The sequence below is a fragment of the Astyanax mexicanus genome, chromosome 4 (genome assembly GCF_023375975.1).
Source record: "Astyanax mexicanus isolate ESR-SI-001 chromosome 4, AstMex3_surface, whole genome shotgun sequence".
Taxonomy (NCBI): Eukaryota; Metazoa; Chordata; class Actinopteri; order Characiformes; family Acestrorhamphidae; genus Astyanax; species Astyanax mexicanus.
The window spans coordinates 8,958,169-8,971,314 of NC_064411.1; the positions used below are offsets into that span (position 1 = coordinate 8,958,169).

Here is a 13,146-nt window from a genome sequence, read left to right on the forward strand (position 1 = left end):
AATTAAATGTTACATTTGTTTGGGCCTTTCAGCTCCTCGATGGCCAAATGGACGAGTCGGAACGTTTCCTGAGCCCCAAGAGTCACCCTCCGCACATGGTGCTTCAGCTGTTCCCTCGAGATGTGGTGGCGGACAACGACCTCATCTGAGACCGTAGACATCGTTGCTGGATATTTTGCTCAGACAGCTTTGATGAGTAGCTCCAAGTCCGTGCGGTTATAGGCCAGCACTGCCCCAGCTAGCGCAGATTTAAATGCAGCGTACTTGGAGTGAGACTCTGTTCGGATGGCTACATCAAAGCGGTGGATCCAGTGAAATATGTCCAGACGCACGATCATTCCATCATCCACCCAAGGCTGGAACAAAACCTCCACTGCTGTACGGCCCTGGGCACGGCAACAACCACGATCCACGTACAGGATTTTAGGAACGGGTTGATTGGCCATCCGAAACCTGTCCACGACACCTCGGCACATCGGACTCAGCTTCTCAGCAGACTCCTCGCAAGTCAGAACAAAGGAAACTACCTGGGAATGCTCGTTTCCGATGCTGGTGAACCACTTGGCAGAGCGTGCACCTTCCCCAGACAGCTTCTTCACCACCTGAAAAACAGGTTTAGGTGGCATAATGCATATTGCATAGGTAGATTCTGTTTTGAGTAATTTATCAACAATGTTTACAGTTGACCCCAATTAAAAATGAATAAAAGCTTTCATGTTTTGCATTGTACGGAATACCATTATGTACTGATTTACATACCTTCTTGGTTGAGTCCATTTTCAGTACAGTGCCAAAAGTGGAGAGGATCTGGCTCCTGTAGTCCTGAACGTTACCAGCCTCTGCCAACAGGAAGGCATGTCGCAAGAGCCGCGCAGAGGGAAGCTCCCTTTGAGGAGATGGAGCCTGGAAAGTGTGCCCTAATGCAGAGACGATCCCTCCGGGTTCCACGAGAGTCATGAGGAGCGTGGTGTACAGGTCCATACGCTGAAGGTGCTCCTCGACGTGACTCTCTTGAATCTGCCGCCACACTTTGACCATCGTGTTCCCTTCGGTTCTGTCCCTCAAAAGGCGCACAACGTTTCTATCCACACCGCGCCTGTAAGCAAAGCAACAGTCGTTACTTTCTGTTTATTTGGCTTTAACTTGTGTAAAGCACACACGTCATCGTTCGGTATACTCACTTGCTGGTGAGGATGGCAGGGAACATGGCCTGATGAGCCTCGCTGATTTGAGTTACAATAGCGGAATCCCATGCTAGCCATCGGCCGAATGCGCTGCCTTCTCCACTTCTGGCTGCCTTTGTACATGGTCCACAGCACAGGACTTCAGTGACCATCGTGTACCAGCTGGACACGTCACAGATGTGTCGTACCTGTTGGTGAAAAAAAAATTAAACACGTGGTAATAAATATTCAACTGTAATGCAATAATTAAAATATGGTTGAGGTGAGACATACATACCCGGTGGTGGTAGCCAGACTTGTAGAGGTACACATTCTGTCCTCTTCCCACACACTCATCCCCTCGAGGACACTTCAAGGAGTACCTCCACACTCCTACAGGGCGCCACACAAAGACACGGTTCCGGAAAAAGGGCTGTGGAGATGGCACACCACTCCTGACGTAGCCAGGAGGCTCTGGTGGGTAAAACCACATGCGGTCAGACCTCATCACCCGCCGCCTCTTGAACAGACCCGCGTTGTCCTTGTGCACCTGAACAGAGGTGAAAAGCCCTCTTTCTGTGTCCTCTTTTAGCCAGGAAATGTCGGCAGGGGGGATTCCGTTGGGCTTTTCCCACAGAGGCACCCAACCCTCCAGCTCCACCTGCAACATGCAGCGCATACAAAACATTTACAAAACTTTAAATGTACAGAATATTTTAACTACAAAAATCCTATAAAACACTGTTCTCATTTACACTGTTTATAATTCCGCAGTCTGCGATGGCAAAGGACAGGCATGAGCCTGGCTTGCGGAGGGGACCTCTGTGGACTGGCTGGGACACTTTTTCTGAGGTGCAGGTTTTTTGGGCAGGGCGGCTGGCTCCGGCTGTTCTGGCTGGACAGTAGTCTCTGACCTCTTCGGCCTAACAGCGGCCTCCCGAGTCTTCTTAGTCTTGTTCTCTGGCCGAGACGGGGACTTTTGAGACTTCAGTGAGTCTAAAAATTCACAAAACAGAGTAGTCCATTATTTTATTATCTTGTCATTTAAATAAAACATGCATGTCTATGAAGTTGCTATCTCCCTTGCCTTCCACACGCTGGCTAGCAGCAACCAGTTCCATGTCATCACCTTGCCACGATGAGGGATCAAACTTAGAGGTGCCTGCCTGCAGTTGCTGGACAAAGAAAAAGGAGTACAAAGTAAAAACATCTGGTTGATATTGTTATTGTTAAAAAATAAAATCACTGATTGAACAGTTTACATGTACTACACTATGCTGTCCATTTACTCTGCAATTCTTCTATTTTCCTGTTTACACTTACTTGGTCCTTATCAGAAATAAACTTCCTGAACCTCTTCATCTGCACACTTGTGATGTGGGTCACTGGTGTGTGTAGCCACCTTCTCACAGAAGTGTATGCCTTTTTAATGAACTCCCTCTGATCAGCAGTAAACTGCTCTGGCCTGTCCTTTTGGGTAGGATACTGCCTGTAGAGTTCCCACATCTCTATAAAGGTGTGATCCTCAAACCCTCTCTGACCATAGATGCACCTGTCGATGTTAGCCTCGAGTACAATGGAGACTGGCGGGAAACTCTCTGCGTATTCTGTGAGGAAGTCTTTCACCCACCGGTTCAGTACCTCCCCCTTTTTCGGTGGGTCGGCCACCTCTGCCCTGTGCTTGTCAGTTATACTGGAATCATATAAAACAACTTAGTACTGTCATAGTTTATGCAACTGCGAATGAGAGACGTTATTTACAAAGACTAAAAATTAACACTTGATAACAGCCGTAGTTTTACGCAAACACATATTCAGGTAACTTCTTTAAAGCACACTATTTAAGATGCACAGCTAATAATGGAATTAATATAATACTGCTTACTACTTCATGTAGCCCACATCATTTGCCACAAGCCAGTGGAAAGGGCCATTCTCGTACTGGCCAAATGGCACAACCAGCCTTCCCAGGCACATCTGATTTGATGGCGCAGGAATCCCCTCTGCTCGAAGGAGCTTCTCAGCATGGGCCAGTGCTGTGGTCTCGTGCAGAAGCTCCTGTGGAGGTTTGGGGAAGACCTTTTTTTTGTCCCTGTAGCATCGGGCCTCTTTAGTTGCCACCAGTATGGCCTGCTGACGATGAACAGGGGCATCTGGATTTACAATGCGGACCGTTGGGATCGCCATCCTCAGCTGTAGCTAAACACACACACACACACACACACAATGTTGAAAGAAGAGTTCAGATCCTTTGTTCAATTACCAACACACAATTGTAAAAACATACCGTTATAAGTAAGTCTGACATGTATAAAAATACTACATGTGTAAAAGTATTACAAGCGAAATGTGGTAGTAATAATATAATAATGTAGTATTAACAGTGTTGGGAAGTAACGGATTACATGTAACGGCGTTACGTAATCAGATTACAATTTATGAGTAACTGTAATCCGTTACAGTTACTGCTTGAATAAATGGTAATCAGATTACAGTTACTCTGCTAAAATAAATGGATTACATTGCGGTACTTTCCTATTTTTGGTCTTCCAATCCATCACTGACAAAACGCCATCACTCATCCCTATTTGTGTGTGCAGCGGTGTCTGTGTGCGTGCAGGCAGCGAGACGGTAGGAGGGGCAGACAGCGGCTCCGCACACACAACGAGACGAAATTAACTGACATTTTCGTAGACGAATAAAAACGAGACGAAAATGTTTGGCAGGGACGAAATCCAATCATAACTGAGTTAGTTCTGTGAAAGGTAGTGACCAGTTAGGAAGAGATCCAATCACTGCTACTTTAGCGAAGGTGAAGAGGCGGGACAAGCGGGGTACTCATCCAATCAGTACCCGCCTCTCCTTCACTAGCGCCGCGCGCTCAGTTACAAACCCGGGAATTAACCTGTCGTTACGGAGCTCGACTGGAAGTTAACTCGACAGTGTTCAGCAGGGAGAGAGAGAGAGGAGAGGCGATATATTTCTCCTTTGACGTCGCGAAAAACAAGATAACGTGTAAACCGCGTGGAGCGACTCCATCTCCGGTAAAAACACCACTAATCTTTCAGCTTCTGCAGACCAGAGTCACACAGATCTCCATGCAGAGATCCGCGTTTTAATGCTGATGTTATTTCATGAGCTGATGTGTTTAACTCAGCAGTGCACTAAAACACAGAACTGATACAGAACTCACTCATTAAGACCAGATCATCTGCTTAGTCTCACAGTGGGAAAGATATAGCTAGTGTTAAAGCAGGAACAGGTCAGAAAGGAACTCAATAATATATCCAAAATAAAACAATAAAATAAGTCAATCTATGAACCCAAAAGTTCCTTACAGCACTTTCTCATAAGTTTCTCACTTTAACTCATGAAGTCTCTCAGTACATCCTGAGAGCATCTCTACAGGACAGTGTGTGAATGTGTGTCTCATTTATAGACTGTAGCTACAGTAGATGTGCTGAGTTACTGCTGGAGATTAAACTAGATAATTTAAAAGTTGTTTTTGCTTCCACAGCTCTGTTCAAACTATAATTTAACTATTCAGATGTTTTATGACCTGATTTCTAAAACAAAATTTTAAATGTAAAATATGTATAGTCACACACCTACAATAATAATAATAATAATAATAATAATATACATTAAATCATATATAAATATATTTCACATTTAAACATTAACAATATTACTTAAGTGGTTATTAAACATTTAATTTCGTATAAGTGTATAGTTAATAATTCAAGGGAACTGATGAAAAATCATTTACATTTACACCCTTTACATTTTAGTCGAATAAATTTACTGTAATTTTTGTAGACTATATTCTTATGACATTAAGTCGACTAAAACTAAAAACATTTCAGATGACTAAATTATGACTAAAACTAAATGCTATTTTCATCACAAAACTATGACTAAAACTAAATCAAAATTTGTTGTCAAAATTAACACTGGTGGCAAACCTGCAAATAGATAGCTTGGTTTTTAATGGTTTTATCATCAATTTATAAAAGTGTTTTATAAAATTGTTTGATGAAATGGTTTCATACGTATTTTTATAGAGTGATTGAAAAGGCTGTTTTATTTGTTTATCTATTTGTTAACTGGAAAGAAAACTAAAATAATAATATGCAATATGTGTTTGCTACATTCATTCAGGCTTAAAAAAACGAAAAAGTAATCCAAAGTAATCGGATTACGTTACTCACTTGAAGTAATGTAACTGATTACGTTACAAATTACATTTTGAGTGATGTAATCAGTAATCTGTAAGGGATTACATTTTAAAAGTAACCTTCCCAACACTGAGTATTAAAGTACCAGTTTGGATTCTGTCACCACTAAATTATTAATGGTGAAGTATCTAAAAAGTAAGCAGCAAGTTGTGTATGCTGGGGGTGCAGCTAGTACATACTACTGTACGTACAGTTTTATATACAGCTATACATTATCTAGACAAAGGTAGTGTTGTAGAAATGAAAATGTGAGGTGGGCTACCCCCACCTCTCGTCCGGGCTACAACTCCCTTACGTGTTCGCTGAATAGAGGAGTCTCAGACAGATGGAGTGAAGTTGAAAGCAAAACAAGTATTTATTACAAAAGACTGGATCCAGGAGAACACAGAAAAGAGCGGTCGTTGACCGTTCCACATATGCTCTGAACCTCTAATGATCTGACTCCATGTATATACGAAAAATGACGTGATATCTGCCGATGAGGCGTTGCTAAAAATCATCTTATGTCAGCATGCATGGTGTTACGTGTTAGCGCTCAAGATTCGCTAGTCTTTGGCCTTGAGTGTGCGCAGCCAGACAGTCCGGCATTGTTCAGTAATTAGACAGTGTTGCACTCCCTGTGCGCATGCCCTCCTTAATTTGACAGGTGAAGGACTTTACGTGCACGGAGAGAGAAAGACCGTATTGTTTGCCCAGAAGCCTCCTTTGTATTAAGTTAGGTCATGCAGAATGCACTATCTGATAATTTGTAGCGGTTAGTGAGAAAAACATGCAATCACACAATGGGTTTCAGTGAGGTGTCAGTGGCGCGTGATTCGTCCGCCATATAATAGGTTCCCATACGTTAGCAAACTCCCTTATGTTATGTATCCTGTCTGTCAGACTCAATGTCACATGCTGGTTAGAAACAATGTTTTACTATATGTGTGGTTAGAGGTTAGTTTTCTATATAAATGTGTAAAAAATATACTGTGAGTGATAAAATGATCAAATATAGTGTTAGTATAAATGTGTGAATAATATGTGAATAATAAAATGATCAAATGTGGTGTAAGTATTGGTTAATGCATATAAAATACAAGGTTTTCATACGATGGTAAGTAATCATGATTATTAGGTGTTTGTCAATACATTTCAAGGTAAACAAGGTTTCTTCGTAAGATTTTCCATAATTCCCCCTTTCGACGTATCAAACAGATACGTCGACAAACCGTAATTCCTCCAAATCATGTATTTACATATGTTCAACACTTGAAAACATGTGTATGAACATTTTACTAAAATGTGAGAGCGAAAACCTGTCGAGGCAGCCTTCCAACCAATTTTGACAGGAAAAAATTCTCTCACGACCCCTCTGCCACCCAGGCGGCCAATGAGACGAACTCTATCAAAGGAGGAAGTGACATCATAACCTTAAAGTCATCCCCAAGACTAGTTGGTTTACAGCAGTTCCTCTTGCTCTTCCTCACACTCCAGTATAGGCCGATCCCAATTGACATGTGTCGACCTAATTACGTGTTCCCACTTGTTACAAGGTCTGGCTTTATAAGCTGCTTAATCGGTGTTATGGGTGATTCTCATGAAGCTGCATGCAACATGTCCATGACAATTTTTAAAATCAGTACTTAATTCACAAAAACTCTGATATTGTGTGTAAAGCAAATAGGTAGTACCGTATGGATCAATTGTTTTCATTATCATAGAAAATTATTTTTATATAAATTAAATAAAAAAATATATGGAAATTCTCATTACCGTTATGTGTCCGTACCCCTTCCTTCTAATTTTAAGTTAAACCATATTAAAAGTACTAAGCATATCGAATCAATAAAATAGATTAAAGTCATTTAAAATATCAACATTTATACATAATATAAATATTTTTGTGTTGAACAAAAAATGTACTTGATTTTAAACAAAATAACTGTGTCCGAAGAATTTTTTCTCATTACCGTTTCATGATTTTACCCCCCTAAAAAATTACACTGTGCCTTTAAATTGATCAGCTATCCCATGATGCATCACTTCAGAGACAAGCTTCAAAATGGAGATAAGGTCAGTTGGTCACTATTCTCTCCGTTTGAGAAATCTGTGTTAATATTGCTAAAACTGTCCTCAGTTACACTGTGTATTATCATTACCGTTATGGTTTAATACTCATTACTTTAAAAATATAAAAATAAATTATTTCATGAATATTATCACAATATAAGGCTTTTACAGCTGGCAAAGTTATAGGTTGTTAGCATATTAGCATTTTAAGTTATTTGTGAAATTAGCTAAGAGCATCTCATTACCGTTTAATTGTGTTCTCATTACCGTTATGGATCTAAAATGTTAATTGTTTTAAATGTTTCACATCTTATCATAACTTTTCTTCGTTTTACTATAGTATACCCCTCACCTGTTGTCCACATGAGTTTTTGATCAAACATATTCTAAAATAATTTCCATTAATTAAAAAATTAAAAGATATTTTACAAATGTTGTATCGGTAATGAGAGTTGCTTAACTATAAATAAATAAATAAAAAAGATCAAAGTAATTGTCAAGGACTGTGCTGTTAAGTTGATGGGATTTTGTTGTGGAAATATGAAATTAATCATCAAAAAATGTTTTGAACCGTTGATCTAGCTTCGTCATTTACTGTAACGGTAATGAGAATTATTCTGGATCATATAAGATTCAAATGATAATAAAATTCTATTTTAAAAAATATATGAAAAAATAAACAATATAGTAAAATACACATTCTATTTTAGCTTCTCAACTTGAAAAAAAAAATGCTGCAATGAGGTGAAAAACTTTTTTATGTTAATGTGAAGGTCTTCGTGAGAATCCCCCTTATGGTTACACTTAATATTATCATCACGGGACCAACACAAGTACATCGCTTCCCCCTTGGACCCCTGCTTACCACAAGTAACCACGTCGCATAAGTTCACTGTCCATATGGTCATCTCACCCCAATATTAGTCTAATTCTATACCTCCCCAGCGCCTGATGCATTTTGAATTAGGCTGATTGATGGTTGATCGTTTGGTTCTATTAAGCTGTGTGGTCTGGTCTGTAGTTGTTGCGTTTGTCGGGTGTACGGTTGCTGATGTGTTTACAATTGTTCCCTCTACCGTTGTTAGTTGTTCTTGCTTTGATACGATGGCCAATGTTATTATCATGATACCCATGAGGGCAACGGTTATTATTATCTGGAGCCATATTGGAATAGCCAGAGGAAATGCTGGTCCGTTATAGTTTCCGTACTTTGACCTGTCCCACCCCCTTTCTCCGTACCAAGCCATTTTTAAACCATAAATGTGTTTTCCCTCTAAGTTTTCCACTATCTAGCAAACTTGTTATCTTACAGCCTTATATGTGTAAGTGTTAAGGTTACAGAGTGTATATTTTTTTTTTTTTTTTTTTTTAGAGTTGAAGGCAAATTAATGTTCAGTACAACCTGTAAAAGAAAAATAATGTGTTCCCCCCCTAATTTAGCAAATCACAGTTTATAACCCTATATGTGTAAATGTTAAAGTTGCAATGCGTGTAGTTCTCTTCTTCTTCCTTCTTGCTTCAGGATTCTGAAGGTAGACTACCTCAGCCCCACGTACGAAGAGCTTTATTCTGGCTCTTGATGTCTGCAATATCAGTGAAAGAAAAGTATGAGTTGGTGTGTGATAAGACTATGTGTGTTCTTTAATGAGATGTGTTTAAGAGTCTCTGTATGTAGTGTACTTTGACGCAATCGAAACGTTGTTGAATGAGTCACTCCCTCAATTCCTCTACTTGGTCACAGCCAGGCTGTGTGCTGTCTGCTGCTGTGCTCTGAGAAACTCTGTTCTCTGCTGTGGCCAGGCCAGGCCCGTGCTGCGGGGGCTCTGCTGCCCCTCCTTCCTGCTACTGCTGCTGCGGGGTGAGTGTGCTACCCCTCCTTCCTGCTGCGAGCCTCCATCTGGGTCAGACGATTCAGCTGCTGTGCTCACCTCTCCCTCTGGCTCTCTAAGCGATCTCTGTTGTTGCACAGCTGTAGAACCCTCGCCTGTCAGTTGATCTGCATACGTTGTTCTCTCAGTCACCTGGAAAGGCCCAATCCAGCCATGCTCGTTCCCCTTTCGTGCGCAATGGCGGAGGAACCCTCACTCTGTGTCCGGACTGGTCCACCTTTGCACCACGTTCTCCTTCTCCCCCTGTGTAAACAGATCTGAAACGAGACTTTTGTATTCGTTATAATCATGTTTAAGGTTCTCTATTCATTTTGGAAGTCTTTTTAAGGGGTCCTCCGTGTCTCCTTCCTGCAAGTTAAAATACATGGTTAAAATACATTTATCACACTTAACTTGAGCTCTAATTTCCCCTTGGAAGTTAATTATTTCATATTTAAATTTTGTCTGTGCACAGATTTCAGCCCAATTTTTGTTTTCTTACCTTCTTCAGTTGTCTTTCAGTTATATTCACTCATGAGTTTTACTGTCAAAAGTGCTTTCAATCCGTAACATTTAGTCATTTCTTTAAATCCCTAACTTTTAGGAATTTTCAATTTTAAATTGCAACATTTAATTATCATCACCATTAATTACTTGCTTTTACCTTCCTTTTGTTCACATCCCTTTCCCTTTTAGTGTAACTGCTTCCCTCTGGCTCTGTTATATCCAAATTAGCTCTTACAAACACTACTAATGTTCACCACCCAGTTTACCACTAGACACACACCATTTCTCGTGCATGCGTACACTCACAAACTCAAACACTTCCACTCTCACAAACACTACCAAAACACACCTCAACTCTGCAGTATCATCGTACAGACCATATTTTACTGCTTCACAGCACAAAACTGCTGCTGTACACACACCTGCTCTTAAACCTACCCCTGAAAGCTTCCTGTAGATCTTCTCATATTGTATTGGTAATACTTTATAGATAATAAATAAGGAACAAACACTTGGAAATATATCTAAATCATGTTTTTTTATATATATAGCTCCATGCAAAGTTTTAATGATCAGCTGCTCTATTCTCCCATTCATCTCCACACTGATTAATAGAATATCAGGGCCCAAAGTTTTAAACTCTGCACAAACTACACATAATGTGGCTTCTGTCTCAGGAATGGTTCCATATTGATGTACTGGGCTTTCTTGGGTTACTTTTGCTTGGACTTTAGAATCACCGCTTGTGGCTATATTATTTTACCTGCCACTTTTAATTTTCTGCGGTGTGCTATTTATTAAGAAATTATGTTTCTGACTTTATTCAGTTCCCAAGATTTTATAAAGACTTGATTTCTAGATTTAGTTGATTTTATTTAGTGCTTTAAGAATTGGGATAAGTGGAACGTGATTATTTTTCTCTGTATCAATCGTTCCATTACAGACAATAATATTAGCAATATCAATAAACAATTTTATGCTTTGCTTTGTTATTGTTATTATAGCAAATAAAATCCGAACAATGCTTTTCATTTACTGATCAATATGTATTTATGCATATACAATGCCAAGCAGATTGCTTTTCACAATTATCAACAATACATCTATTTCCTTAAACAATTTATCAAGCCTCACACATTGTTTTTCTTGTTCAAAAAATGGCTTACATGATGAATAGTGAAAGTTTAATTTTGTGTCTACATTTCATATTTTAAAGTTAGGATTGAGTTTGTCTTAAAAGCTAAAACTTTTACAATATTGCTGAAAGTAATTGTTCATCCGCATAGTGGTTGTTTTAAAACCAAACTTTAAAAAGATAAACAAGCTAAAAGTTTGAAAAATGCTCTATATCTATAAAATAATGATTGGTCAAAAATTTTAGTAATAGTGGTGAGGGATGAAAAAGGTAATAGTTTTAAAAAAGATAAAAAGTATAAAATAATTCTTGGGCAAATAATGGTGGTAATAATGATCATCTATTCACATCTCCCCCTTTTTCTGAAACAGAATTTCTGTTTCAGAGAACTTAACGCAAAATTGCTTCACCCTTTTACTGTCCATTGGGCTGGCGTACCCTGCCCAGGCCTCCACTGACACACACCCCATCACTTCATTCATCCACTCACTCTCCCCCTGGGCTGCGCTTCCCCTCCACGATGTTTTCTCCGTTTTCTGTTAACATGCATGTGGTGGTCAGATCGAGACTGTGCCTGCCTTAGGTTGTCCCGTTGTAGTACGTTGGGATCTTACCCGTCTTTGGCTAACCAGCCTATCACACTGAACCACACACAGCGTAGCAGCACTGTTTCCTGCATGGTACAGCTAGGGAACGCCAACCCAGGCATGTCAGACTGTCATAAACTCACACTCTGATGTTGACCGTGAAAGCCTGTGCAAGGCACCAAGTACCCATGGTTTATTATTTGTTATTCTTGTATACATATTTTAGTTATTACCAGCAGTATCACCTTTTCTCTTCCACTGAATTTAGCTTAAATTATTTGCTTTGATGACACTGCTCTGGAATGGACCCAAAAGAGTGCATGTCAATGAATAATTATTCAGATGTGGCATCTGTATCTCACAGATGTACCACAAGGATCAATTTTGGTCCAGTTTTATTTAATATATACATAAATTATAGTGCTGGCTCTGCTTCTCAGATTGCAAACTTTACCATTATGCAGATGAAACAATTTTATATTGCTTAGCTGATTTTGTTCATGCTACAGCCAGAAAATTATGCATTTGTTTTATAGGTGGCATTGTATAAGCATGAAAACTAAATTTATGCTGTTTTCCAGATCTCTTTCCAGTCTAATTTAATACTATACAGAAAGAAAGTAAAGCAAGTTCTTCATTGCAGAAAGTAAGCATATCGAAAACAAAATAGAAAGCTCAATTTTTTAATATATTTGATTATGTCTCCTTATCAGAAAGATATCCAATTCCCTGTAGCTTGAAATAGATGCAACACTGAGTTTCCTTTAAAAAAAAAAAAATAATAATAAAAATAAAAATAAGGCCTTTCCTCATTGGTTTCTGAAATCCACTCTTGCTCTTAAGAGGATCAAAATATCAGCATAGACGGAGATGCATAAAACTTAGAGAAATTAGATATTACATCTATCCTATATAGATCTCATTCAGTCAGGACTGAACTCAGGTCAGTCTAAATAAGACATAAATAGAAAGAGAGAAGGAAGAGAAACAAAAGCTGTGTTTGGAATGGCTCGCTCATTAACTCATTCACTATTAACTATGTAGCATTTTCTATTTATTGAACTGATTATGGAACAATCAAACAATAAACCATGTTTATTTGTCCTGCTCTGACACAACAGCACTGCATTGCATAGTATATTTTGGAATTTCTAGCATACATCTTCTGTACAATATTATTATAATATAATGTAATTAATAGTGAACTATATAAGGAAAAAAATGTACTGCTGAGTTTTGACAAAGCATTGCAAAAAATGGCCTAAACAAATGGCTTAGTATTTCTGCAATAGGGAATGATTCCGACACTGCCACACACCTTCATTATTTTCATTATTAGATTTGCTTATAGAATATAGAGTTAGACATATGTCCCTGTTAGGTTAGGGCCCCCAAGATATAGTCTAATACCCAAAATTAAGCTAATTATTTTCCTCAATTCTGACTCCCCCTTTTCTTCTTTTTTTATGTTCTATTTGTTTTGCTAACCAACCCCATAATCCCTTTATTAAATTCTCTAAATTCTCTAATTATCTATCCAGTCACACACCATTATTCAACAACTTAATTATTTATATTAACACTTCCCCAACCTTG

The 13,146-nt window shown here is 39.0% G+C and overlaps 3 protein-coding genes across 3 annotated transcripts in view; 1 reads left to right on the top strand and 2 right to left on the bottom strand.

Moving 5' to 3' along the window:
- LOC111196357 (zinc finger protein 271-like) overlaps positions 1–13,146 on the top strand; it is a 460,288-nt gene that overhangs the window by 158,550 nt on the left and 288,592 nt on the right. The window lies entirely within an intron of this gene.
- The window catches only part of LOC125801235 (zinc finger protein 239-like), a 213,748-nt gene that overhangs the window by 145,667 nt on the left and 54,935 nt on the right, over positions 1–13,146 (bottom strand). The window lies entirely within an intron of this gene.
- LOC125801663 (uncharacterized) lies at positions 31–1,833 on the bottom strand. Its single transcript, XM_049478455.1, has 4 exons — positions 1,462–1,833; positions 1,182–1,372; positions 760–1,096; positions 31–602 (listed from the first exon to the last, which is right to left on the bottom strand). Exons 1-4 carry the CDS (start codon positions 1,831–1,833, stop codon positions 180–182), a joined length of 1,323 nt encoding a protein of 440 aa, XP_049334412.1. The 3' UTR covers positions 31–179.

Bases quoted from the DNA above. Each gene is read 5' to 3' on its own strand.
- LOC125801663 (XM_049478455.1), bottom strand. From the start codon at position 1,833: ATGTTGCAGGTGGAGCTGGAGGGTTGGGTGCCTCTGTGGGAAAAGCCC. The intron at 1,373-1,461 runs GTATGTATGTCT...TTTCACCAACAG, and splicing joins AGTCTGGCTACCACCACCGG to GTACGACACATCTGTGACGT. The intron at 1,097-1,181 runs GTGAGTATACCG...CTTTGCTTACAG, and splicing joins CCTGCCATCCTCACCAGCAA to GCGCGGTGTGGATAGAAACG.